The sequence below is a fragment of the Sorghum bicolor genome, chromosome 1 (assembly GCF_000003195.3).
Source record: "Sorghum bicolor cultivar BTx623 chromosome 1, Sorghum_bicolor_NCBIv3, whole genome shotgun sequence".
NCBI classification, from domain to species: domain Eukaryota; kingdom Viridiplantae; phylum Streptophyta; class Magnoliopsida; order Poales; family Poaceae; genus Sorghum; species Sorghum bicolor.
This window is the reverse complement of record NC_012870.2, coordinates 13393201-13420345: the sequence shown is the minus strand read 5'-3', so window position 1 is coordinate 13420345 and position 27145 is coordinate 13393201. Positions and strand designations below refer to the sequence as shown.

At 40.3% G+C, this 27145-nt stretch overlaps 3 protein-coding genes across 8 annotated transcripts; 2 read left to right on the top strand and 1 right to left on the bottom strand.

The window, feature by feature from the left end:
• On the top strand, positions 4000 to 6114 carry LOC8062479 (type IV inositol polyphosphate 5-phosphatase 11). Of its 3 annotated transcripts, none has more exons than XM_002466742.2 (8): positions 4000 to 4174; positions 4264 to 4414; positions 4525 to 4655; positions 4749 to 4825; positions 4957 to 5082; positions 5204 to 5391; positions 5476 to 5613; positions 5720 to 6114. In XM_002466742.2, the coding sequence occupies exons 1-8, from the start codon at positions 4140 to 4142 to the stop codon at positions 5888 to 5890; spliced, it is 1017 nt and encodes a 338-aa protein (XP_002466787.1). In that variant the 5' UTR covers positions 4000 to 4139; the 3' UTR covers positions 5891 to 6114. The 3 variants fall into 3 exon arrangements, with proteins under 3 accessions (XP_002466787.1, XP_021315592.1, XP_021315596.1); XM_021459917.1 differs by having other exon boundaries at positions 4005 to 4174; positions 5479 to 5613; XM_021459921.1 differs by lacking the exon at positions 4000 to 4174 and having other exon boundaries at positions 4279 to 4414; positions 4490 to 4655.
• Positions 8963 to 15863, top strand: LOC8062251 (protein DA1-related 1). Of its 4 annotated transcripts, XM_021450911.1 has the most exons (15): positions 8963 to 9249; positions 9450 to 9688; positions 9892 to 10062; positions 11159 to 11305; positions 11750 to 11837; positions 12494 to 12547; positions 12903 to 13065; positions 13656 to 13776; positions 13853 to 13936; positions 14045 to 14164; positions 14396 to 14608; positions 14677 to 14736; positions 14844 to 14962; positions 15093 to 15151; positions 15258 to 15863. In XM_021450911.1, exons 4-15 carry the CDS (start codon positions 11198 to 11200, stop codon positions 15584 to 15586), a joined length of 1518 nt encoding a protein of 505 aa, XP_021306586.1. In that variant the 5' UTR covers positions 8963 to 9249; positions 9450 to 9688; positions 9892 to 10062; positions 11159 to 11197; the 3' UTR covers positions 15587 to 15863. The 4 variants fall into 4 exon arrangements, with proteins under 4 accessions (XP_021306586.1, XP_021306587.1, XP_021306585.1 ...); XM_021450912.1 differs by lacking the exon at positions 9892 to 10062 and having other exon boundaries at positions 11164 to 11305; XM_021450910.1 differs by lacking the exon at positions 9892 to 10062 and having other exon boundaries at positions 8964 to 9249.
• LOC8062478 (protein DETOXIFICATION 29) lies at positions 18049 to 26240 on the bottom strand. The gene is made up of 7 exons (XM_002464168.2): positions 25670 to 26240; positions 19597 to 20138; positions 19390 to 19476; positions 19232 to 19288; positions 18748 to 19105; positions 18587 to 18673; positions 18049 to 18432 (listed from the first exon to the last, which is right to left on the bottom strand). The coding sequence occupies exons 1-7, from the start codon at positions 25895 to 25897 to the stop codon at positions 18310 to 18312; spliced, it is 1482 nt and encodes a 493-aa protein (XP_002464213.1). The 5' UTR covers positions 25898 to 26240; the 3' UTR covers positions 18049 to 18309.

The following is a 27145-nucleotide window of genomic DNA, read 5'->3' as shown; positions in this document are numbered from 1 at the left end:
GTACCGTGCAAATAATTGTAGTAAAAGAATCATTAACTGAGTGGTAACTTAAAGCCAATCTTTTCTAAATACTCATAATAAGTAATCCTACGATCCGAACAGCCACAGCGAACACGTGGATTTTTTTTCTTTCATGCATTTTTTTTATTATGAAATTGAATTGATTCCTAGAAAATTCCTGTATAAATTGTTTGAAATTCACGTGTCCCAAGCAGAGTTGTTAGGAATGAATATACACCTCTATACAGCTTTCGGTAGATTTTGATAATCTATACCTCTATATATATATATATATTTTCAGCCAAAAATTTCGTCTGGACGGAATTTTCGTCTGGCTTCTCCCCACTTCCGTAACAATCTCCCACTCCGAAGGTAACAAGACTTCCTCTGGTAACTCAAATCTATAATGAAGGTTTTTTTTTCCAAATTTGCAATCTACATGTAAGGCAAAAAACCAAATCGAGATTGAATCAAAATATGCAAATCCATCCAAATCCAAATCCAGACTGCTCGTCGGAGTCGTCGGCGGAGTCGGAGTGGTCGGCGGCAGCCGAGGTGGAGGGCTTGGACGGGGACGAGAAGGAAAGAACAAATCAGCCAAAGATCCTAATCGAGTTAAAAAAGAGCTCTAAACCGAATCCAGATTTCAGACCTAGCAACGAACTAAACCAAAAACCATATATTACAAAGTCCATCCCCAAACCCGAGCGGGGAATCCATCCCCGATGGGATCCCCATCCCTGCAATATAAGTTAGAAAAAATTTACTCAGATCATCAATCTAGAAAAGGAAATATTTATCACAAACGCATCTTGCACCAACATGAAATAGAATCGTTTAGTTTTAGAAATCACCGCAAACAAATCAAAAATAAAATCTACAAGTGCTTGTGTTAGGATGAGACAATAGATGCAAAAAAAAAAGGCAAGATGCGCCTCTGTTGTCCACTGGCAGGCTGAGAAAAAGGAGACGAAGTCAAGCAACACGGCAATTTCTATCTTTCTTCACATCGAGGTAATCAGGCAGCAGTAGTGCCACGGTGGTCACTGGTGACTAGCGATGCTTGGCTGTGGGGGGTTCCGGTATGCTGCAAGCAAGGGAGGGCGGAGAAGCTTCGGATGAGGACGCGTGACGGCGTGAATCGCGCCCAGGCAGCGGCCGACATCTGCGCCTAGGACTCCGGTGGTTGCGAGAGTGGCTGGGGCTGGGGGATTCGAGAACTGAGGAATTAGGTTACAGGTTTCTATATATACTGAAGCCACAGATGGGCCTTTAGATGGGCCGAATTGATGTGGATCTTATACTTGCGAAACAGTGTATTCTTAGCCGACCAGGTTTATGGGGATCGAGGACAGGAGAACAAATCCCATCCCCGTACGCACTAGACCCGACGGAAACTATTTTTTTACTTATTAAATCCCCATTTAGAGTAAATTGATCTCATCTCCGTTCTCTAATAAGAGAATTCTCCACGGAGAACCGGAGATCGGAGTCTGCTGCCATCTTTAGAGGAGAGGGCATTGTGGGCGAGACACGGCAACAATGCCACAACAATGCGGCACAGGAAGACAACGATAACATGAGCAAGGCCAATGTGTGGACGAGCATGGATGTGAGGGGAGATGCTAAGACACGAGCAAGGTCCCACCTATAAAACCTAATTATAATTATTTATATTTCATTGCATGAAATTGGCTATTTTTTGGCTTAAACAAAATTAAAGTTCTAAGACCTATTTTATTAACTGCATAATTTTTTTATAAACCAACTAAAATCATATCAAGGCGTTGTGCTATCTTTGTTTAATATTAAATTAAAAATAATATTTTCTAATTACCTTTGTTTTTTCTTCCTACAATGCCTTATGGTTCTTCATGTCTCATAAATAACTTGGAGCTAGGGCCATCTTCAATGGGGGTTTCATGACCCAGTTTTCTATATATCTATTTTTTTAAAAACAGTACAGAAGAGTTTTATTGGAATGAAACTCTCTCTACTTACATGAAACTTTTATCATCTCTCTTTATTAATATAGTGCATATTACAATATTTAATGTGCGTGAAACTCTAATGAAACATCCATTGAGACTGGCCTTATGACATGTATTCTCTCGAGCTACAACATGTGTCCAAGACATATCAGAACACACGATCATTGGAGATATAAATCATCTAGATAAGTGTAAAACAAGCTATTACAATTTTAATTGTTATATAAAATGTTGAAAAATATAAATATTAAATGAATAATTTGGCGTTCACCGTAGCAACGCACGGGCACATTTACTAGTATCTATAAAGAGCTAAAATTTCAGTTTGCCAATACATTTCTTCCGTCACCATGTCCGAGCCATGTTCGAACAGTAGAGGGAAGAAAGAAGGAAAAAAATCCAACAAAATCGAAACCATGATGGAATCGCACTCTAACAACCAGAGTCCTTGTCGCTCCTGCCTTCCAAAATCTCCACCGAAATATAGAGTATTAACATAAAAGCAACATGACTTAGAAGACAGCAAAAACGAGAAGAGTCCAATCTGTAAACCACAAGACAAAATCTCTCTCTAATATAACAGGACATCATGGGTCCGTATTATATTTCCTCTTTGGGTACCAAGCAATTGCAGATGGAATCCAAATCGACAATAATAAGTGCAATACAACGAGTCAATTAAAAATGTTAAGCAACAAAAACTTGCAAAGCAGGAAACAACGGGAGAGAAAAGATTCCAGATAAAAGAAAAAAATCAAGATGAAAAAGAACTCTAAAAGCTATGCCAAGAAAAGAACCATGTTCTTTACGAGATCATAAATAACAGCCCAATATATGTCAAGAAAAATAAATATAAAGTATTTTTTTATGATACTTTTTTCTCCCGTTGCAACGCACGAGTATATTTGCTAGTTTTTCATAAATTGCAAAAATACATATCCTCACAACCTTAAGGATACCTTGAGTATAGATCTACTGGTGCATCTTTTATGCACTAATTTTGCATCTAATTTAACTTAATCATTTGTAAATCGTTATAAAAACTTGACTTTTTTCTAGTAAAAAATTCGGTGAAAGGAGGAGTTCCCCGCCCCGGTGAGTCTACTGCTCGCTTCTTCTTTTTTTGTTTGCAAATTCAACGGGGTGAACCGTTTCAGACTTTGAGCTACGCATGCACATGCAGCATGTGGCAGATTTTCCGGAGGTTGGAGCCGGCCAGCCGGCCCTGCGGTTTGCCAATTGCCATGTGGCCTGATGCCATCCTGGCACTCCCCCGTTGCCACACCACAATACGATTTCGTTGGCATTGGGATTTGGAAGGATCTTCTCAAGGTATATTGGGCTTCTTGAATGATTGAATTCTACGAATTGGTGGAGATTCTGTATTGAAAAGATGATGCAGATTGCAATTCCGTCCATCTGGCACAGGTTAGTGACCTAACAGCGCGCTGCACCGGTATCAAAATGTTAAGTGTAGAGAAGATGTCACTTACAGTGTTGCAGTTCATTATTTAACTGTTAAGAGTACATACGATTTACAAAGGTCATCACCTAGTTGTTGAATTTTGTGGATGTGCGAAACTTCAGGAAGGTCCAGCATGTTCCTGAGTGGAACTTCTCCATTACAACTCCAGCAAAGGAAGGCTACTTGCTCAGGAAATGTTGCATTGCCCTGTCATCACTTCATCACTAAATTAAACGTGCCAAACTACAGATAGAGCAAGTTCGCGGTCCTATTCCTCTATGCAGTCTCTTTCACATTCCCCATAATACATGGACTGCTGTAGCCGCCTTCTAAAGATGGGAACTGATGGGAAGACAAATGAGATCTCAGTCATTGTCACATCAAAGATATGCAGTACTCCGTACCTAACTATCAAATCCAGCTGGCCCAAATGGTTGGTTCTTGGGTGTTCCACTTGTCGCTGTTTCGTAACGCGTTGAAATTTTTTTTTTAGAGCACATGGAAGATACAAATGAACGCTGAAAGAAAATTGGAGGCCAATAGTATCCATATCCAAATCAGATTGGTTCTCCTTGTTGCTGGAACCCTTGACCTTTCAGAATGCAGTTGTATAAAAAGGGCTCCTTTGTTATCTTCTCCATGTTAGATGATCAGAAACAAGGGTTCAGTTTCAGTGAGTCGGCATGGGCAACTGCAGCAGCTTTACTCTTCCAAAATGGTATCTCATCTCTAAACTTTGTAACCTTTTCTTTTCAATTGGTATGATTCTTTTGCATTTCATCATTGATACACGCATAAACAACGCAGGGGAAGCAAGCTACTCAATAATGGCATGGTTTCGATTGATGAGGATGGAACTCATGAAGGAATAAAGACAATTCCAGTTCAGAAAGTCTGTGAATTCACCACCAACTCTGTGCTCTGCATTTGCATCGTCACATGGAACATGAATAGCAAGGTACATATATTTGTGACTCCATCCATTTCCCTTCGATGATAATTAAGCCATTTACAATGACTTTTTTTAATGCAGTTTACATTGACTTGATATGTGTTCTGTTGGTGAAGATGTCTGTGGAAGATGTAACGAAATTGGTGAGCTCCAACAGAAAGTTCGATTTGCTAGTTGTTGGGCTGCAGGAAGCCCCAAAATCAGATGTTTCACAAGTTCTGCAGGAGGCGTTGGCCGAGACGCACGTGTAAGGACTACATCTCTACTCTCGTCTTCTCCATTGAACATCTCAGAGCTTTTCACAATATTCTGAAAAAGTTTGATGCCCTTGAAATTTCAGGCTATTGGGTCAGAAGAGCATGCAGTCTCTTCAGATGCTTCTTTTCGGTTCAAGGAGTTCGGAGAAGTACATCAGAGGTGACTGTGAACCTTGTTTATCCTTTTATATCTGTTTATTTATTATCCCAAATTTTCTTGATTGCTTATAGTTCCAACTGCATCTTTCTTCGTCAGTCAAATTAATCTGTTCATTTCTTCATTTTGGATAGAGATGAAGGTGGACAAACATGCGGTTGGAGGTTGCGGTGGTATCATTGGGAGAAAGAAAGGAGCAGTGGCCATGTACATCAACTTCAGTGGGATCCGGATGGTTTTTGTGTCCTGTCATCTTGCAGGTTAATTTTCAATCATCGGTTTATACTTTCATCTATCAGTGTCACTTGTAGCGTTGATATAGCCGTTAACTTTAACCAAGTGCCATTTCGAAGTAACAAGATGTATGTAACTGAAGTGCAGCACATGAACACAAGGTGGAGAAGAGGAACTCAGAATTCCAGCATATTTCACAGTCGCTCTTCTCCAAGTATGGCACACCATACGCCCAATCTGCCGACATAACAGTGTGGCTCGGCGATCTCAATTATAGACTCGAAGGAATAAGCTCGATGCCTGCACGGAAGATGATTGAGGAGAACCGTCAGAGTGTAAGTGCTTGTTGACATCAGGTCACTATTTTTGTACTGTAATCAGTGTCTCATGTTTTTCTAATTATTTTGTTCTTTCATCAGAAGCTAAGAGGCAAAGACCAGCTTCTGCAAGAAGCTGAAAAGGGCGAAGTGTTCAACGGGTACTGCGAAGGGACCCTGTCGTTTAAGCCAACGTACAAATATGATGTCGGGAGTAGCATCTACGACACAAGCTCTAAGGTATCTTGACTGAACGAACATCACTTGCAGATATGAATATGAACCTATGGAAGCTTCTCAAACCTGACGTTTTGTGTTTGTAAATTTGTGATCTTCACTTGTGCAGATAAGGGTGCCTTCTTGGACAGACAGGATATTGTTCAAGGTTGGCCATTCTTCAGGCTTGGATGCAGTCTTGAGCTCATATGAGTCCCTCGACTGTGTTCGGAGCTCCGACCACAAGCCTGTGAAAGCCCATCTTTGTCTCAGAGTACGCAGTGACGGTGATGCTGACTAATGACAGCAGTTATAAGTCATGGCTGAAAGTACTGTCTGCTGATTTGTTGTGAACGAACAGGATGGTGTAAGGCACAGAATGAGGGGTTTTAACTGGCGGTTACTGTATTCTGTAAATTAACATGGCTTGCTACGATGGAATGTTTTAGCGAGGAATGGTGATTACTGTAGTATCACAGAACATGACATTCTTAGTGAAAACATGTCATTCTTTCTTCTTTCTTATCCTTTTATTTATGTTTTTTTTTCTAGTGCAACTACGCCAAACAAAAGAAGAAGAGGCCGTAAACACTAAGCAATAGTGACTGACCTAATAAATTAATTGAGAGCAACACGTTTACTCGCTCCGAATTATAGTGCACCTCATGTCTCTTTTGGCGTACCGGTGCGTCAACCGTCAACCTTTTTCTTTTGCACTAAACACCTCGAGACCTATTGTGCTGTTGCATTGTCACTGTGACCAAATTGGACTCAAAACTGGTACTGAATTAACAACAATCTTTTCCTAGTACAAATAGTTTGAACTCCATTCTATACACATACTCATATACTCTCTCCATCACGCAAAAAGTGTCATTCTTACTTTGTAAGAAGTTAAACAGTTTTAACTTTGACCAAATATATATATATATATAGTGCATATAATAAGTATCATTAGATTAATTGCTAAATTACTTTATTTTTGTACCAAGGGACAATACTCAACTATTTTGGGTGAGTGTCAATGCATGTTATTTTGGGTGACTGTCAATGCATGTTTACATCCCGTGAATGCGAGTTAGAAGAAACAACTGTTCTATTTTCGTTTTAAATGTTTTGCTTACTCTATCTGCAGTTTTGCACCGGCATATATTTTGCAAGCTTCCGTGAGTCATTTAGGATCTTAAAGCAAAAAATAACTCACGGAAGCTTAAAGCAAAACTGAGAGGGGGCCAATCAAACTTGAGTTACCAATAGAGAGGGCTAGATTATCCATTCATCAGCACTTAAGTGGTGGAATCCAGTGTTTTTTTAATAAAATTTCTAGGTTAGGAGGGCCATGGCCCACTTTAATCTACACTAACTTCAGCCCAGTGAGCTTGGGGTTTATCAAGCACTGAGTATCACTAGAAGATGATACTTTTTTAGAGAAGTGCAGGCCATGATCTCTTGGCAAACTAGTTTTACTTGAGCAATTTATGGGACGTGCACAGATCAAGTTTTCCTCCGAAGACTTTGTATCAACTTAATATTTGTTCTTGAATATGTTAATAAAATCTTCAATTATACAAAGATATGAATCTGCAGAAGGGAATAAAGATAGAAATAACTAGTTGAGTTAGACAGAGTATAGATCAACCATACAAACTGTTATAAAACCAAAACCATTTTTAGACAAAGTTATATACAAACAAATGTGTCTATTTATCAGTTCTCTACAAAAATATTTGGTCTTGTAGAAGAAACTATGGGATTTCAAGTAAAATTCTTTATCTAATAATTCCTAAGCAAATTCACGTGAGACAATAGGCCATAGGATTGTATCAAGTTTGAACAACCAACCAATAAAACAAAACAATGGCTTAACAAATGGTGATGTGTTAGTGTTTGGTGTAAGCACCATAACACCCTAACAGATGATGTGTGGCAGAGTTTGTAGTGAGATGCATTCTCTATGCTAATTTTTACTCTAAATTTCTAAATACCCAAATTAAGAAAAGACCAAAAAAGTAACTCGAAAGGTCAATTAAGACCAAATTTCCTCGAAACAAAATAGTCATAGCACCTTAGAATATACATTGTATTAATGGATATATGAAGTAAACTTAATGAGTCTGTACATGTTTGAGAATCATATTTCCTAGAAGCATCCAATATTACCTCTAGGTCTTGATGTCCTTTGTATTAGTTAGGCACAAAGTGTTCCATGCAGTGACGGACCTAGAAATTTTCTAGAGCCTAGGCGAATATAACAATGGTGAATAATTAAGTTTACATAAATATATTGACCACTCATGTGAATTACATCATGAACACGTCAATAACTCAAAAGTTTGTGCTAAGGTTTCCTTAGTCTTAACAAGATGAAGCAAATATGTTGGAATATCAACCTTATATAAACAAAGCATTTTTTAAAAAAATGTTGTCAGCTGGAAAACAAACAAGTCTATAAGTTTCTACCATATGCCTATCACTCTGTGAGACTTAAGAAGTAGCAAATCGAGTGATTGATTTAGTAAAGCCTACTAATAAAAGTTATATAGACATGAGACGCAGTTGTGGTGTAGACGTGCAATGTCCTTCACTACTTCCCCACGCTTGTTAGATTCAGGGTCGCAGCGGTCGTCGGGCCCCGGGTCTATCCTGGTTGTATGCAATTGTGTGCACTGGAATATCTACTGAGTGCAATCTTTTGGGACTTTGTGTAATTCAAGTTTATCAGTGCAATAAATAAATAGGGCCCAGTTAGTTCACCCCAAAATCAAAAAACTTTTTAAGATTTCTCATCTTGTGGTATATGCATGAAGCATTAAATATAAATAAAAAATAACTAATTATATAGTTTGCCTGTAATTTACGACATGAATCTTTTAAACTTAGTTAGTCTACGATTAGATAATAATTACTAAAGAAAATACTACAGTATCAAAATCCAAAAAAAAATCTAAACAAGGCCTAAGCAATATACTGATCACATTGGATTTACAAAACCATAAACATAAAGGACTTTGGTGTAAAAACAGCCTGGCCAGCACTGCCATTGACTCTGGTAGCGACCTCGCACCCCACTCCTCTCTCTCCAGCTCCCACCCCTCAACCGCCCGCTCCAAGGTCCGAGCCCAACTGCCAGGGAATTTCCTGCGCGCGCAGGCAGGGCGCTCGACGGAATGCGTGCGCCAGACGTCGCCGCGCCTCCTCGCCAGCCTCAGCCCCACGTGGGACACCTCCTCCCCCCTCCCCCTCCCCCTCCCCCTCCCCCTCCCTCCGGGGCCGCGCGTAGGGGTGGGTGTCGACGTCGCCGCGACAGCGACGCGGGCGGGCGGTTGGCGAGTGACAGTGGGATTGAACAGAGATGTCAACCTCAACTCGTTGTGTGTGTGTTTTTTTTTTCAAATTCTCCCTACTCTATTCCTTTGCTGCACCTGCACCTCCCCTTCCCGTCCATGTCACGCTTTCGTCGCTTCTTTTCTTCCATCATTTCTCCCCGTTTCGTCGAGCTTCTTTTCTGTCGCCTCCCCGTTTCGTCTATCTGCGGCCGGCCGGCCGGCCTTTCTGCTGCAAGGAAACCAAGACTATCCGTCGGATCTTTCAAGAGGGAAAACCAAGATTCCGAGAGCAAGAAGCAGGGCGATCTTTGCTGAATTCGTAGGCTCTGAATTGGTCAGTCTTCTGCTCTTCTTATTTTACTTGAATTACAGTGGCCTTCTTGGCTTGTTTCTGTGTTACTTTACTAGCTTCACCGGTACTCAAGTTAGTTTGGTAGCTGATGTCTTTTTGTGGTTGCTGAACTGTGGGCTCTGTACTTCGATGCTTTGTGGGGACTGGGGCTGCCATAATGGTTTCTTTCTGTTCTGGTGCAGGAGCTGGAAGTGTGGTGATTTCCTGATTGGGGACATAAGGTGGGGTTTGTGCCTACTCCCCAGTGACCTCCACGCGGTCCCTGCTGTTCTTCCAGTCAAAATTCTGTACCCTCCGGTGCTGGGATCAAGGAACTAGGCGTCAGAGTTGGGTTGTCTTGAACTCTTGATTCGCTTCATGGAAATTTTATCTGCTTTTCTCTGAATTCAAGGTCCTCCCTATCGTTTCCAGGCTTCCCGAGGTAAGGATAAGATAATGACGTGATCTGTTTTAATTTATTCTGTAGTCTCTTTCTCCTATGATGGCGCACTTCTCTCTGCTGCTTCTTTTAGTACTGGCTACCGAACTTTGGATTCATCATACCGTGACAGCTTGCCCTGATTCTCTCTACTGTTTGGTAGCCAGTGATTTCCACAGGGCTTGAATTTTTTTTCGTATATGCAGGGCTGCATATATAGTTTTTGTTTGTGAGGTTCTCAAAAGGACAATTTCATGTCTTGTAATCGAAGAGACATGTTAAGCCATTTTGTTGAATTTGGATACTTTTGGTTTGAGGATCCAGACCATAAATAACTTGTATGAGCTCATGGGAAGATAAGCGGCATACATATCCATGTAGGTGATCAATTGCTGGTCTCTTCATTGTAGCTTACATAACAAGCCACTTGCCTATCTTACTCTTGTTCAAATGCAACTACGAGTCTTTCTGATAGTTTGTCCTTGAAATCTTCAGTTGTCTTTCCATTGGTCTATAGAGGTTGTTCTTTGGGGTTACTTGTGTGCATTTTGCATTCTGAATGGCATGCATACAGAATCATCAATATTTCATCAATGTGGTGGCACACAAGCGTATTTTTTTTTATTCCACCATTTAAAGTATTGTAGAGTGCAGTACCGACAGTGGCCTGATAATATTCACTTTCAAAGCAAATAGCACTCTGTAAATTGTTTTAAGTACCGACAAAATTTTAGGAGTGCTTAATGCTAGAAACATTGTGGTATCTCCAGCAGTCTGCATCAATGCTTACTGTGGGAATCCACATTACACAACTAATATGGAGATATAATTGCTATACATTTGTGGAATCATAATTTTTAAGGTGTATGGCTTAATTTATAACCTATGAATGTGCTTGACTATTGAAAATTCATGAGCCTTCACCTTCACCTCTGAGGTCTGTGCTTGCTATTGGAATACGGAAACATGCATTGCAAAAGTAGTAAGGAAGACAGAACTGCTATACATCCGTCGATGAAATTTTTGGGGGCCACATGGAATTTCTAGCTTGGTAATGTGCTTGAAGATTCTTTTACCTTCATCTTTTGCTTAGCATGTGTCACTGGTGCCCCGCATCATACCTTCAGCAAAGCTCAATGCCTGTTTTGCTGGATGTGCTTATATTTCCAAGCAGTGAATGTTTTTAGATTTCTTTCGTATTGATTCCAGTTTCAAGGCCACAGGGGATCTAGGGGAGAGGCAAGCAAAGAGCTGGTAGTGAAGGTGTTCATGTGTGTTTGGTACAGGGTAGGGACTAATAGTGGAGAGGGATTTCTATTGGATGTAGCAGTAGCACTAACATTTAAGGGTCAACTGCTACATAAGAAATACTAGAGTGTGATATAGAGGCCCTCAATTGCCTTGTTTAAATGTGAAGGGCTCATATTCACACATTTTCTACAAATATGATTCTAAATGCATCTTGTTTTGCAGTGCAGGAAGAAGGATATTGTCCCTCTCCAAACTGTAAACATGGGTTGGTTGAGTAAAATATTTAAAGGTCCAGTAAATAGAGTTTCAAGAGGACACTACAACGGGAACTCCCATGAAGGCTATTCAACTCAGCACACTAAATCATATGTACTGCTCAGTTGCACCTTATCCTCTTAATCTTTATCTTTACTGATGCAAATTAGTTAGTTTAAGTAAAACCTACTATAAAAAATGAAGAAGAGAATCATAATGCATCAAAATGTGTTCCCCAATATTATATACTATCAGTTGCTCAGTGCAGTTGCCGTATTTGTTTACTCAATTTGAAATGGGTCCTTCCCTATTTCTAATAAATAGTGTTGATTAAAGTATATTGTTGGTATGCCTGCCTGGAAAAATATAAGTAGTGAACAGCTTACCAATCTGTGCTTGACTAATGAGGACCCACGATATTTTTAATGTATATATCAGGACTCACAACATGTTTCATGTTCCTCATTCCTGAGAGGAAAGCAATAGAACTGGATGTGCTTTTTGCATACTTAATTATTCCCTGCTTATTTTTTGGTATATAATTAAAATTTACTGTAGGGTGCACATGGAAATGAGGATGAAGACATGGATCATGCTATTGCCTTATCCTTATCAGAGGAAGATCAAAGGAAGGGAAAGACCATTGGTTTGTAGTGCTCTGCCACATATTTGCATGTTTTGGCTATCTCAATTTAGGGACAAATAGATTGCATATCTAATTCCTAAACTTTTGTGGTTTAGTTGCGTCTTTTAACTTGAGACTAAACTTTCAGATTTGCTAAACTGTTATAAGTTAGAGGGAACAGTTCTGAAACCTGCTGTAACTTAGCAACCAGTGATGCCGAAGCACTTTGCTCTAATAATGGTAATGCTTGATGATATCCTCTGTGAAGCAATACTAATTCAAAACTAGTAAAACACTTTAAAAGACATCATAGTTCCATTTAAATTCAAAAGGCTAGCTCTTCACTAATTTCACATGCTGGCTGCAAAGTCAAATTATCAACCTGAACATTTGAGGAAAAAATTAGCAACCTGAAATAGCATGTCATCTCTAATTACGGATTAATATACAAGTTCAGGTACTACATATGTAATCCTTATGTTCAGGACTAAAAACAACACAGCTCATTTTTGGACAGTTTTTTCCTATAGGTATTAAGTTTCTTCTCTAGTAATTACCAGAAATACCAGACAGCTGGTTTTTATAAGGTGTTTGAGGAAAAGCATATTCATATAAGCACGGATAGTCAGAAATATGAATTCTAATGCTGTCATGTTTTTATTTTAATTATGAACCAGATACCGGGCATCATTTAGATGAAGATGAACAGCTTGCACGGGCTCTGCAAGAAAGTATGAATGATGGACCTCATTTTCGAATATTCATTCAGATAATTGTTCATTAATTTCACATTATGACTGCAAAGTCAAATAAGCAACCCAAATATTGCTTGTGCATGCCTTGACCACATATGCAAGTTCAGGGATAAAATATTGAGCTCTCATTTCTCAAGTTAGGGACCAAAAATAACACAACTTTGTCGTTCAAAAAAATAACACAACTTTATTAGACAGGGTATTCCTGTAATATTAAATTTGATTCTTGAGTACTTACCAAAGAATTGCAAATAGCAGTTCTTGTTTAACAAATGAGTACTGTTGGTCAGAACCATGAATTGTAATGCTTTGTGTCATAATAATGTACCAGATACTGGTCATGACCTAGATGAAGATGAACAGCTTGCACGGGCTCTGCAAGAAAGTATGAATGATGGACCTCCTCGTCAGGACATTCCAATTGAAGATGTTCACCCAGAAAGTGCTCCAGCAAGTAGCTTGCCCTCAAATATTTTCCCCTCAAGTGGCTTGAGGTATTTCTCGTAATGGTACAGTACATTATGGATGCTTCGCTAGTTGCTTCTGCCACCTTGCATATCCTACAATCTAATCAGCACAAATTTCTTTGTTATTTACCTTTTAAAAATACTAATAAGCATAAACACACTCTGCTTGGAGGTCCCTGGAACATTAGGCATCAGATGTGTTAGACTTGGATCCCTCGCATTAGCTTGTTGGTTTCTCACATATGGCAATGAAAAAACAACTCTGACTTTGGATTCTAGGGTAGGGCTACGGTTTGAGTTTTTAGAAGCACCATTTGTTCTGGAAACATGACACAACTGCAAACTCAGATATTCCAAAGGCTACCCGAGCGAGATATATATTACATAATGAGCCAGTATTCATAGAAGGCTAGATACAGAAGGATAATATGGCTCAGAATTGTCTACATCTAATACTAAAGGATTATCTTGACTGGATATGCAATATGGATCAATTTGTCTGAGCCTTGTTCTAGTGTGATGGAGAACCTTATTATCTGATTTTTCTCTCTTTCTCTGATTTAGCTTTTTCTGGTCTGTAATTTTTGTGTATCTGGTTGCACCACTGCCTTCTGTAGGGTTTGTGCTGGATGCAAAAGTCCAATTGGTCGTGGTCGGTTTCTCAGTTGTATGGACTCTGTCTGGCACCCCGAGTGCTTTAGGTGTTATGCTTGCGATAGACCAATATCAGAGTATGAGGTATACAATAGAACGTTCCTGACCTAACATTCTTCAACTTCGCAAGATAATTAACATCGGTCTTTCTTTTTGTAAGTTTGCTGTTCATGAAAACCATGCGTACCACAGGCCTTGCTACAAGGAGTGTTTCCATCCTAAATGTGATGTTTGCAGTAGCTTTGTAAGCACTCTTTACTTTGATTTGATCAATGAGCTTGAAAATTTAGTAGTAAATAATCATGATTATCCATTGGATTATTCTTATTGCTGATGGAATTTTGGTAACCAGATTCCCACAAATAAAAGTGGCCTCATTGAATACCGGGCCCATCCTTTCTGGATGCAGAAGTATTGTCCTTCCCATGAAAACGATGGTACACCTAGGTGCTGCAGTTGTGAACGAATGGAGGTTAGTGTTATGTTTATGTACAATTATATATATATTGATGGATATATAAAAAATTAAATGCTGATCCCAAATGCTATTTCAAATACTCCAACAGCTGCATTTGCCTCTTTTCAGAAATTTACCTGTGAATTTGATGAATTATATTATCTTGTGCCACCTATGTGCACATCTTCCTGACTTTGGCTATTCCAATGACATTTCCTTCTTTTATTGTTTTCTTGTCAACCATAGCCAAAGGACAGTCAATACATAACATTAGATGATGGCCGGAGACTCTGCTTGGAGTGTCTGCATACTGCTATTATGGAGACCAATGAATGCCAGCCACTATACATTGATATTCAAGAATTTTATGAGGGTATGAACATGAAAGTAGAACAACAAGTTCCCTTGCTTTTGGTAGAGCGACAAGCTTTAAATGAAGCCATGGAAGCAGAGAAATCTGTAAGTGACATTCTATCCTTTATTGTGCGGTATATATAACATATATCTAATGTACTCTCGTTGATTAGGTGCACCACCTTCCTGAAACCAGAGGCCTCTGCCTATCTGAGGAGCAGATTGTCAGAACTGTATGTGATCTTAAAACATTTCCTTGTTTTGCTTAATTGGTCTACTGAATTTGTGAGCTTCAAGGTCACTTGTGATTAAACATAAATAAAATAATGATATTTTCCAGATATTAAAAAGGCCAATAATTGGACCAGGCAACAGAATCATAGATATGATCACAGGACCATACAAACTCGTTCGACGGTGTGAAGTGACTGCAATTCTTATACTGTACGGGCTGCCAAGGTGATTTTTTTCTCATTATTTAACAAAGTAATTACAATTGGTGTGGTTTCCCTTTGACGAACGTTGATTCTACTACCAATCCATCAGAATGCATGCACGTTTTAATTTTCATTTATTTAATTGCATGCAGGCTGTTAACTGGCTCGATTTTGGCTCATGAGATGATGCATGCTTACCTCCGACTTAAAGGTATTCTGGTTGTGTTGTTTGCAGCATCCTCTTCATTCTTCGATATCATTGAATGTGTTTGAAGAACGGCAGTATTTACTATCTTAACACCTTTTTTTTTGGGTAGGATACCGAACCCTGAGTCCAGAGGTTGAAGAAGGCATCTGTCAGGTTCTAGCTCATCTTTGGCTTGAGTCAGAAATCACATCAGGTTCTGGTACCATGGCAACCACCTCAGATGCATCGTCATCATCGTCTTCAACATCTTCTTCATCGAAAAAGGGTGCAAAGACGGAATTTGAAAAAAGACTTGGCGAGTTCTTCAAGCACCAAATTGAAACAGATTCTTCTGTGGCTTATGGAGATGGGTTTCGAGCAGGCATGCGAGCCGTTGAGCGTTACGGCTTGAGAAGCACTCTTGATCATATCAAGATGACGGGGTCTTTTCCATACTGAAGCTGGGTTTTCCCCTCACTTTGAATATGGGTATAGATTTTTTGAGAACTTTTGGTTCAAGTTATACATACGGAAAGCTGAAAAGGGTATATATTGTCTACAGTAAAGAGAAGTATCGAGAAGAGGAATAAGGATTTTGCTATACTGTCCATTGCAGGAAAAGATGTTTTTCCTTTACAATTATATGATTTTACAGTACACACATGAAGGTATGCGGTCTTTAGCTTGGCCAACCTTGTAGAATGCTGTCACTTAATGCAAAAGAAATTCGAATCTATATGCTTTGTTGTGCTTGAAATGCAATTGTTTGGATGCTATGCTCTTTTCTATTTCTTGCCTTCTTAGTTCTTTTGTACCGTAGTAGACTTCCAAGCCAATTCTCGAATACCCTGCGTTTACTACTTTTTATAAAAAAGGATTGTTCAGCTTAGGATTTGTTTTTATAAGGGGGAGGGTGCACCATTATATTCGTTATGTTTTTGAAACGGCTGCGTCAATGAAAACCCTTTTCCTTCTCAGTTGGGTCACTCCGGCCTTTGTACCCAACACCCGGTACTCATTAATCCAAAGGCCCACTACGTTGTTCATCTAGTCATCTTAATTATTTGTTCATCATCCTTACGGCCTGTTTGGTACAGCTGTTGTTGTGAGCTTTTTTTTTTGCCAAACACTTATTTAAAACAGTTTTATGGGTAAAACTATTTTTCTTCTCTCACAAAGACATGAGTTGGGATGAATCTGAAAAAGTAGCTTATTGCAGTTCTCTTCCTCATTTCTCTCTCTCATCTATGTAAAGTAGTTGGTGAAGCTATTTTATCAAACACCTTTTTTCCAAAATAACTCAACTTCACCTATAAAGTTGCTCATGAAGCTATGACTTTGTTGAAGATGAGAACAACAAAGGCATCAATAACTTTCTTGGCTTGACGATATGGAGACTTACTTTCCATACGTCAACATCAAGACGAAGATGATCGTTGCTATGGAATAATTTTCTTCAGTCCCTTCTCTATTTTATTGTGGTTAGATCTAACCATGATAAAGTACTAGAGAGAATAATTTTCAGATCAGTTTTCCTTGTTCTTTGACGGCAGGTTTTCCACTTTGCCTGCAGGAATATTGGTCATTGTTCATTGGACATCTGCTTTTAGGCCTTTTGCTGAATATTTACCTGTGCGGTCATCCATACGTATCGTCGTAGAGGTTTGGAGTTGAGATTTAGGGCTATACAAAGCATAAGTATAATTTAAATGATTAGTTTCTAGATATATGTAGTGTATTTCAGTGTGCTTATAACGTGATACTGTACTCAACTACTACAATCTAACAGAATTCTTCTTTCGTCTAAAAAAATACTCGTTACCTCTACTCATAACTTTATAGTTAGCATACCTAGCTGCTGGACAAGCAAGGGCCTCCCGAGCACGCCGCACCTGTGAAAATCTCCTCAGCTTGCTTCCAAGCCGCAGTTGATGCCGGAGGTAAAACATTGCATTCGTCCACATTTTGTTCGTATAAGGCCCAAAACTATTGTTTGTGTCAGCAGCGCGTGAACTCTTAGAATTAGGTGTTGAAAATCGCTGCCATTTTGCATGACACTAAGTGAATATTTAGGATTAGTAATCTTTTTACAAGAAAAATCACTTGTGAAACTTCTACCACATGCAAATATATTAATTAAGAGAATCTCCGACAGTCTATCTAAATCCACTATCTATCCTATACTTAAATAGTGGATTTAGATAACTGTCGGAGATGTGTCGTTCCTGCGACAATGTGTTTCCCTAAGACGATGTTGTTTCCATGGCCGAGTTTGTATGTGCACTAGGAAGAGGATGACATGTGGGCTCCACATGGCTACTAAACTGAGGTGTTCACCCAAAAAAACAAAAACTTTTCAAAATTTCCCATCACATCGAATCTTGCGGTACATACATGGAGCACTAAATATAAACGAAAATAAAAACTAATTGCACAGTTTACCTGTAAATCGCGAGATGAATCTTTTAAGGCTAGTTACATTATGATTAGACAATGTTTGTCAAATAAAAATGAAAGACCTGAATTTGAGAGTCATGTGTTTAGGTAGTATTGTTGGAGTTCGATTTAAAATTTAAATAGGATAAAAATAGTTGGCCATCTAAATAAATAAATAGGTAATCTGATTTAGATAGTACTAGAGGAGAAGATTTTTTTTCAAGATTAGGTAGACGGGTGATTTTTTTCAAAACAGACAGGTCAGTATTGTGGCGAATTCTTATAAAAGAATACTGTGACGAATGGAGACTTCACCCTAGAAAAAATGGTGTGGCACATCGTTCTTAGCAAATATATCTATTATCTCAGTATATATATATATAACATTTTCGAATCGCATATGTTTCTCTTATCTTGGCAAATCATGATTTGCATAGAGAGAAGTCGACAGAGAAGGGAGAGCAGAGTGGTTACTTTCTCAAATGAATGTAATAAAAGGAAATATATATTTAGATTTTTTTCTCTAAAAATGTTTGAAAAGTGAAAAATGGACCTAAGTACAGTGTATGGTCTTCTACCCAGAAACGTAGGAGCAAAAGTCGTCAAGAATTGGGGGAAAAAAAGAAATTTAAAGGAGGTTCCGGCACTATATATAAATTAATTAAGCTCCACTCGATCAATCTGTACATATTAATCCATCCTAAACTATCTACGCGGATCTGTGCCGCTGCCGCAGCTGCAAGTTCTCAGATAGCAGCAGCATTTGATGATGGATCCGCATCTTTCACCGCCGGCGCGACCTGCGTCGCCGACGGCAGGGCGTCGCTCCTCCCTCCCCACTCCCTCACCCTCTCTTCGGCCCGCATAGCCTGCACCACCATTCAAAGTCCACACAGTTCAATTTCTTCGTCAGATAGATTGATAAAATAATCTCTCTTAACTTGACACTTATATATATATATATATATATATATAGTAATTGACAGCTCCGTTCGTTAGCTTATAGTGTAGTAGTGCACCAACCTGTTTCTCCCACTTGGTCCTGTACGAAATGAACACAAGGATAGCCGTCTGAAGCAGAGTTCCCAGCGTCATGCCCAACCAAATCCCCTGCAGCAGAGATTTCATTTGATCAGATGTAACAATTATGCAGAGAGATTATTACATACATTTCGATTACGTACCATGGCATCCATGCTTAGCTTGAATCCGAAGAGCGCCGCGAGCGGGATGCCGACGAAGTAGTAGCTGCCGATGTTGACGAAGGCGACGAGCGCCTGCCAGCCTGCTCCGATGGCGACGCCCGAGAGCACCGGCTGGACGCTGTTGAGGAAGATGGAGCCCGCGAGGAGGTAGCCCAGCCTTGAGGCCTCCCTCAGCACGTCGCCGTCCTCGCTGAAGAAGCGCGGCAGCCCCGTCCTCCAGGCCAGGAAGACGGCGAAGAAGACGGCGCCGATGGAGCCCGACGTCAGCACCGCCACGATCACCGAGAACTTGGCCGCCTTGGGACGGTTGGCGCCCAGCTCGTTGGACACCCTCACGCTGGAAACACAAGAAATTGCATTGGTTAAGCAAGCAAGCGTCAGTGATCGAATTGCATATTTGGATGAGTAGTCAGTCCATGCATGGTGTCCTTGAGTGAGTTGACTTGTTAGTTACCGTACGTACCTCACTGCTGCGTTGAAGCCCAGTGCAACCATCAGCGTCCACAGCTGGTAATTGATGCTGTCAAATTTACCAATTCAGTGGTTAGCTAATCAGTTTATTATGCAGTGAGTGAGCAAATTACCAAATGGGTAATTTGATGCATGGGGTTCCTTGATTACCAAATGGACATGACGTCAATCTGAAGCTGTGCGTTCTTTAGGAAACCCACAAGGATGAGCACCGCAGTGTAGTACCACAGCTCCAAGCTGCAAGAACAGATAGCATTTTGCAATCGAGTGAAAAGTTAAACTAATTAATGTCGATAAACTGCTGGTTGAAAAAAAGAATTAATACGGGTAGCAACCAACCAAACAACCAACCCCTACCAGAGCATGACGGCGGAGGCGAGCGACAGCTTGACGAAGGCGGCGAGGTTGCTGAACGCGAGCATGGAGAACCCTTGCCACGCCTCCGGAAAGCACCCGGAGACGAGGTAGCCGACCTGCGCGGCGATGACGAGCCACCAGGTGACGTTCCCGACGACGGCGGCGCCAAGGAGTCCGTGCCCCAGGCGCGCGACGACGACGTAGTTGAGGACGACGTGGACGGCGAGCCCGGCGCCGGAGACGGCGGTGACCACCCACACCCGGCTCTGCGACTGGAAGAACTTCTGCAGCGGGAAGTTGGCGGCGTACGCGAACAGCTGCGGGGCCACCCAGCGCGCGTAGGTGCCCGCCACGCGCGCGACGTCGCCGGGCTGCCGGAGCGCGCGGAGGATGGGCGCCGTGAAGAGGTACGTCGGCGTGAGGACCACCGCCGTGGCGCCGCAGATGAGCCAGGACCGCTGGATGTACACGCCCAGCATGGACACCTGGCCAGCGCCCACTGCTTGCCCGCATAGCGTCTCCAGCGCGCTGCCCATGCCCAGCTGATGCCAATGCCATTGCCATGAGACATGCCATGGATCACACACGCAGCGCGTCACGTACTTGTTAGTTAGGTCGTGGGCGCGGGAAAGTTCAAACGTCAACCGCAACTTCAAATGAAATCCGATTAAGTTTTTTTTACTGTAGCAGACATAAATAAAGCAGTATACCTACCGGTTTGATTGTTGGATATAGAGCATAGTAATTATTACCCCTCGATTTCAAATTATAAGGTCATCCTCAATGGGAGTTTCATGACACAGTTTCCAACATATTCATATTTTGAAAACAGTGCATAGGAGTTTTATGGGGATGAAACTCTCTCAACTCCCATGAAACTCTTATCATCTTTCTCTTCATTAATATAGCGCCACATCAGCATATTTAATGTGCATGAAACTCTAATGAAACTCCCATTGAGACTGACCTCACAATGCAAGACTCTATCACAGAGTCCAAGACAACTAATTACATATTATTTATGGTATTTTACTGATGTGGCAGCATATTTATTGAAGAAAAAGGTAGAAAAATAAGACTCCAAGTCTTATTTAGACTCTGAGTTCACATTGTTCGAGGTAATAAATAACTTTAGACTCTATGATAAAGTCTGCATTGTGAGTGCCCTAAGGCGCTTAAGTTTTTTAAATACATTATTTTTACTATATACACAACAAAAGATATGTAACCAAAAATATTCTTATAGTTTAGAACAGAGGAAGTAGTAATCTTGTAGATATTTGTTTATTTTTCTTTGCCTTCCATCATTAAATTTTCCTATCCTTCTTTGGACACCTAAACTTTCCTATCTGTTTTCATTCTGTATCTTTTATGATGGGCACATAATAAGAGTTTATTTGGTAGGGCTTTTGTCCTAGCTTCATAAAGCTATTTTTGAGCTTCTCCTACCAAACAAGTCCTGATAGAACAACTTGTCCCTAAAAGTTGTTTTCATCTCCTCTCACAGCACAAGAAGGTGAAATAGAAAATATTAGCTTCTCCTAGCTTTCTCTTTACTATCTTCCCTGAAAGTTATTTTACCAAGCGGTTTTTGAAAGAGCCTTTAGCTTTACTGGTGAAGATAGAACTGAAACTAAAAAATAAACTACTTCACCAATGAAATTGAACTGTATCAAACGTACCTAATAATAGCAACTTGTGAATCTATTTAATTTAATTTCATGTGTACATATGCATGCATGAAACAGGTTTCTCTCTAATGAGATGGGCAGGCGAATGAAGTGATGATGAAGCTTCCGTTTGTTTCCTATCTGCTATGCATGGGACGTGATACCCAAACCAATAGGCAAGATTGTCTTTCTAATTTGAAGACCGTGTCCATGTCCATGTCCAAACAATCGCTATTATTTCGTAAGGAGATCGGGTAAATGTAGTATATCCATCGGTGCTCACGGATCATGACCGTACCCTATAGCTAGCTAGCCGACAGAGCGCAAAATGCCACGGGACGACTCTTACACTAGGGTCTTGTTTAGTTCTGAAAAAATTTTGATTTTCGATATTGTAACACTTTCGTTTTTATTTGGCAATTATTGTTTAATTATAGATTAACTAGACTCAACAGATTCATTTCGTGATTTACAGATAAACTGTGCAATTAATTTTTATTTTCGCCTATATTTAGTGCTTTATGCATATGTCGCAAAATTTGATGTGACGAAATCTTAAAAAGTTTTTGGTTTTTGGGATGAACTAAACAAGGCCATATCGTGCAGCGCGTGGAAATGGTCAAAGAAATGAGCAATGCTCCGTTGCTTTGCATCCAACTAAAAACTTTTAGTTCCATCATATTAAATATTTAGACACATGGAATATTAAATATAGATTAAAGATATAACTAGTCTTATAGTTTGCATGTATTTTATGAGATGATTTTTTTAAACTTAATTAGTATATGATTTATCAGCACTAATTGATATATATAGTTACAAATACACTACAATACCTAAAAACTTTTGTTTTTGCAAACTAAACAAGGTCAAAGCCCACCACTTTTGGATGGAGCCGAGACAGACGTAGAGACAGAAAGATGTCTCGCCTAGTTCTCATCGGATCCATCTAACTTTGTCCACCTCTCTCCGAACCGGCACCACCTAACGATCGAAAACGACCGCCGGGAAAGTGCAGTGGAAAAAGCATGGCGTTTCTCGACGACTCGTCGGGACGTGTCGTCGCCATCGATGGATATCTCATCGGATCGTCGGACGATGCTTGCATTATATTGTTGGTCAATGCGGCACGAATTCTTCGCCCTTTGATTTGATTTATTTGGACATCATCACCAGCTAATATAGCTAGCAGATGAGACGACGTACTAGTTAGCTATACCTTGTTTTGTGGTGGAATATAATTTTCATATTGTGTACCTATTCATAATTAGATGCCAAAAATATGTTAGGTGTCAAAAATATGTTGTTTTTAATAAATTGATCAAAATTTAAATTGGCAAACCTAAAATATTAGTTATTTTATGATGCATGGAGTAACGATTAACTTTGTGTACTCCCTCTATTCCAGAAAATCGATCGTTCTAGCGTTTAAATCTTGTCCCAGTGAAAGTGTCACTATAGCCTAGGTCCCACCACCTTTACCCCAATCCAAGGCACAGTAGGCCTATGCCTATTCGCACTCGCTCACCCATCTCACCCTGTGTTTCTCGTTTTCACCATCCCGCATGCCCTCTCCTCTTCCCCTTCCCTATCATCTCCTCCCCCGCCGGAGCCCATCGTCACCACTGTGGAAGTGCCCATCGTTGTCACGACCCTAGAGGCATGGCTGAGCACGGAGCGAAGACAGATTGGCCTAGTGTCGAGGCAGAGCACACGGCTGGCGCAGAAGCGGAGCAGCCAAGGCAGAGGCAGATCTGCTGGCCCATGGCAGAGCGAATTGCAACCGGCGTCCATATCCTCTTCTCCATCGAGATCTGGCATCATTCGTCTTCTTCTCCTCCACCGACAACCATCCTTGTCCATCCCCAAACCTGTGTAGCAGAGAGGAGGCACACGAGGGCGACGTGCAGTGGCCCACGCGGCGTGGAGGACACAAGCTCGGCTGGGCGTGGCCTGCGCCGGCGAGGAGGCTTGCTCACCGGACGACCTTAGTGTGTGGCTTGTGCCGGCAAGGAAGCTTAGTCGCTCGGCTGGAGTTGATTTGGATTTCGAGGGGAGGAGCAAGAGAGCACGGGAACCGAAGAGTTACAATAGGGGCAGCAGGGTCTTTTCTCCTTGGCCTTGGTATCGGTGACCAGTTCTTAAACGACAGTATTTTTAGGACAGAGGAAGTACTAACTAATGCTAGGATAGTACTACTATGTACTGTACAAAAAGAACGTAATGTCTCTAACGAGGTTTACAACGGAAATTTATTTCATAACGACTTTAACAATACTTATTTTTATATCATATAAGTATTATTACTTTTCATATAAGTTTATCGTTTGACTTAGCGAAAAATAAGAATGATACTTTTTTTTTGATGGAAAGAGTAAGTTTGAAGGGAGACAAGTGTACCGCTTGCTGTTTAGTCGTACCAACTTCTAGAAAGCGTGGAGACAACTAGTACAAAAAATTTGGCCGGAACGCAACGCAGTCATCTCATCATGCATGTTGCTTCCTTTTTCAGCTTGGCCTTTGTTGCATGGCTTGCTTTTACTAGCTAGTAACACATGTCACATGTGGTGCAATATATATATGTCTGCCATCACCTTATTAATTACGTGCCAATAAGTTGTTCCGGTCCTCGCTAGTGGCTACGTTTTTACTACTTGGCGTTCCATGCATCTCTGCCACACACATGTATATGCATCATGTCACAGACTCACAACAGCACGTCACCACGTATATATAAGTAGCTAGCTAGATAGCTGTTCATGTATGCTATATATGGATTTCTCATTATTATAGCTTTATTCTGAGAATAATGTGATCCCTCTAGCTAGCAGTTATACCGAACACTTAGTTTAATTTCATTATTTATATTAATTAGTTCGTCCTAATTAAGAATCGACATGTCTTTTTGACCAAAACAAAATGAGAGGAGAAGATTAAGTTCACCAACACCATCAGTGTGTGGCTCAATCAATGCCTTAATGGCTATACACTTGGCATGTACTTAGCTATCTAATCCATCGAAGAAGCTAATAGATGCATGCATGGATCGGACCCGTGTGCTAGCTAGCTAACCCATTTCACTTCAAAGTGTGTCGGATCCATACACGCGTGCACGGAAAAATTGAAGTGGCATGTAGGTTCGTGAAAACTAAAGCATACTATAAGCACCAACTAAATAATTTGATTAACACATCTCGTAAAAAAAATGATTAACGCATATATATAATAACAAACTTTCGATCGAGCACAAGAATGTTCGTGACAGTATACGTTCATAATTAAAGAACTAGAAGTTAGCTATCTGATTTTTTAGTAGAGTAATACTATAAATGACTTCTTTGAAATACGGAGTAGTAACTACTATTAAGGCCCTGTTTAGTTTCCCACCCAAATTTTTTTCATCCATCCATCGAATCTTTAGACACATGCATGAAACATTAAATGTACATAAAAAAATAAACTAATTACACAGTTTGGTTAAAAATCGCGAGACGAATCTTTTAAGCCTAGTTACTTCATGATTAGCCTTAAGTGCTACAGTAACCCACATATGCTAATGACAGATTAATTATGCTTAATAGATTTATCTTGTAGTTTCCTGACAAGCTATGTAATTTGTTTTTTATTAGTTTCTAAAAACTCCTCCCGACATCCTTCCGACACATTCGATGTGACACTCAAAAAAATTTTCATCTCCAATCTAAACAGGGCCTAAGTATTTCCTTGACCTACGCATATGCAAATGTTCGTTGCCCCGGCTAATTAAGGGCCCGTTCGTTTACTCCGGAACGGTTGTCCCTGAACTATTCCAACTGAAGGCTTATTCGTATTAACATTGATTAGCTGGAATAGTTTCCAGTCTCAATCCAGGCCAAACGAACAAAGCCTAACTCATCCTCGCTCCTGTCCTGGCCTAGATCGCTCTCTCATCGTCGTCTAACCCACCATGGGAAGGAACAAATTACTTTATGTATATATGCGTGAGAAGAAGCCAGGATGGGGATGGTGCTAAAAAGGGATCGCGGTTCTTCACTAAATAGACAATTATTTATTCTCTTATTTTTTATTTAATTTATTAAATTAAATTAGAAAAGAACTATGGTATCTATTTAGAGCACCACCCCCACCCCCATCCTTAGGATAGCTATTAGCGACGACGGGGACGTGCAAACCACCCACACCATTCTTCATCGATCGATTTTAAGCAACATCCGATCGATCTTCTAGATTTATTTATTTATTAACTATCCTTTTTTTTTTGAACGAACAGGTCCTTGTTTTAATCCGACCAAAGTCGACGATCTTTGTGTTTAATTAATTTTCTAATGAAAATGAAACAAATTAAAACCGATGGAGAGGGGGCGACATTGGGAGAGTTGCATGATGGATGCATGGGTGCGTACCAGGACTCCGTAGGCGAAACCTTCGATGACGTTCTCGACGACGGTGACGGCGGCGAGCTCGACGGAGCCGATGTGGCCCACGAAGGCGACGGTGACGAAGCCGATGGAGAACTGGAAGACGGCGGTGAGGATGGCCGGGAAGGCGATGTGCCACAGCAGCTTCGACTCCTGCAAGCTCTTGCTCACCGCCGCCTTCCCCTTGCCCATGGCCATGGACGACGACGACATGGAGGTAGCTATAGCTCGCTCGCTAGCTATGGATCGATCGATGATCGATCACCTGCATCTGTATACCTAAAGACAACTATCTCTCTTGTATATACAGGATATAGGGGCAGGGAGAGGACGCATGCAATGGAATTGGAAGCAATGGAGGAGCTAGCTAGGACGCACTGGAAGCAGCCAAGCCAGCAGACACACAAGTTGTTAGCTGGAGCTCTCAGCTGTACCAGCGGCTACTTAGGTTGGGCTGGGTGGTTATAGTCTCTCTCTCTCTCTCTCTCTTCTGCTGGCTGAGTACTACAAAGTGTGTGTAAAGAGTCTGTAAGGCCTTGTTTAGTTCTAAAAAAAATGGGAAAAACGACACTGTAGCACTTTTGTTTTTATTTGATAAATATTGTCTAATCATGGAGTAACTAGGCTTAAAAGATTCATCTAGCAATTTACAGACAAACTGTGTAATTATTTTTTATTTTCATCTATATTTAATGTTCCATGCATGTACCGCAAGATTCGATGTGACAGCGAATCTTAAAAAGTTTTTGATTTTTAGGTTGAACTAAATAAGGCATAAGTCATAGTTGAAAGCACTATTTGCTAATTTATTGTGAGAAAAAAATATTGATGACTGAGAGAAAATACGGGTAAAATAGAGGCACCAGCTACAACTACAAATGCTGCTAATTAAGCCAGGTTTAGGTGGGCGCGTACACATGTACACTTGACAGGAGAGACAATATTGTGCCCTTTTTTTTTCTCATTTCAATTCAATTGGTGTAGACCGAATGTATATGTTAAGGAAGTGGTATAATCGGTGCAGTTCAAATATATTCCCACCATCCACAAAAGAATATACTTCTTATTTTTCGAGAAGTCAAGTCATTTGAACTTGGGCCTTGTTTAGTTAACCACAAAAACCAAAAAAAATTTCAAGATTACTCGCCAAATCGAATCTTGCGGCACATGCATGGAACAAAAACTAATTGCACAGTTTGCCTGTAAATCGCGAGATGAATCTTTTAAGTCTAGTTACTCCATGATTGGACAATATTTGTCAAATAAAAACGAAAATGCTACAGTGTCAAAATTTAAAAACTTTTTAAATCTAAACGAGGCCTTGACTGAACTTATATAAAAAGCTACTAATATTCATGATACATGATTAGTTCTAAAAAGCCAGCAGGTTGTTAAAAACTAGCAAAAATTGAAGGGATGCAAATAAACATTAGATGTCTATGAGATTCAAATATTGAGATT

Bases quoted from the DNA above. Each gene is read 5' to 3' on its own strand.
- LOC8062479 (XM_002466742.2), top strand. From the start codon at position 4,140: ATGGGCAACTGCAGCAGCTTTACTCTTCCAAAATG. The intron at 4,415-4,524 runs GTACATATATTT...CTGTTGGTGAAG, and splicing joins CATGGAACATGAATAGCAAG to ATGTCTGTGGAAGATGTAAC. The intron at 5,614-5,719 runs GTATCTTGACTG...TCACTTGTGCAG, and splicing joins TCTACGACACAAGCTCTAAG to ATAAGGGTGCCTTCTTGGAC.
- LOC8062251 (XM_021450912.1), top strand. From the start codon at position 11,198: ATGGGTTGGTTGAGTAAAATATTTAAAGGTCCAGTAAATAGAGTTTCA. The intron at 11,306-11,749 runs GTACTGCTCAGT...AATTTACTGTAG, and splicing joins CTCAGCACACTAAATCATAT to GGTGCACATGGAAATGAGGA. The intron at 15,152-15,257 runs GTATTCTGGTTG...TTTTTTGGGTAG, and splicing joins TGCTTACCTCCGACTTAAAG to GATACCGAACCCTGAGTCCA.
- LOC8062478 (XM_002464168.2), bottom strand. From the start codon at position 25,897: ATGTCGTCGTCGTCCATGGCCATGGGCAAGGGGAAGGCGGCGGTGAGC. The intron at 20,139-25,669 runs GTACGCACCCAT...CATTGGCATCAG, and splicing joins GTTTCGCCTACGGAGTCCTG to CTGGGCATGGGCAGCGCGCT. The intron at 19,106-19,231 runs GTACGTACGGTA...TTGTGTTTCCAG, and splicing joins GGCTTCAACGCAGCAGTGAG to CGTGAGGGTGTCCAACGAGC.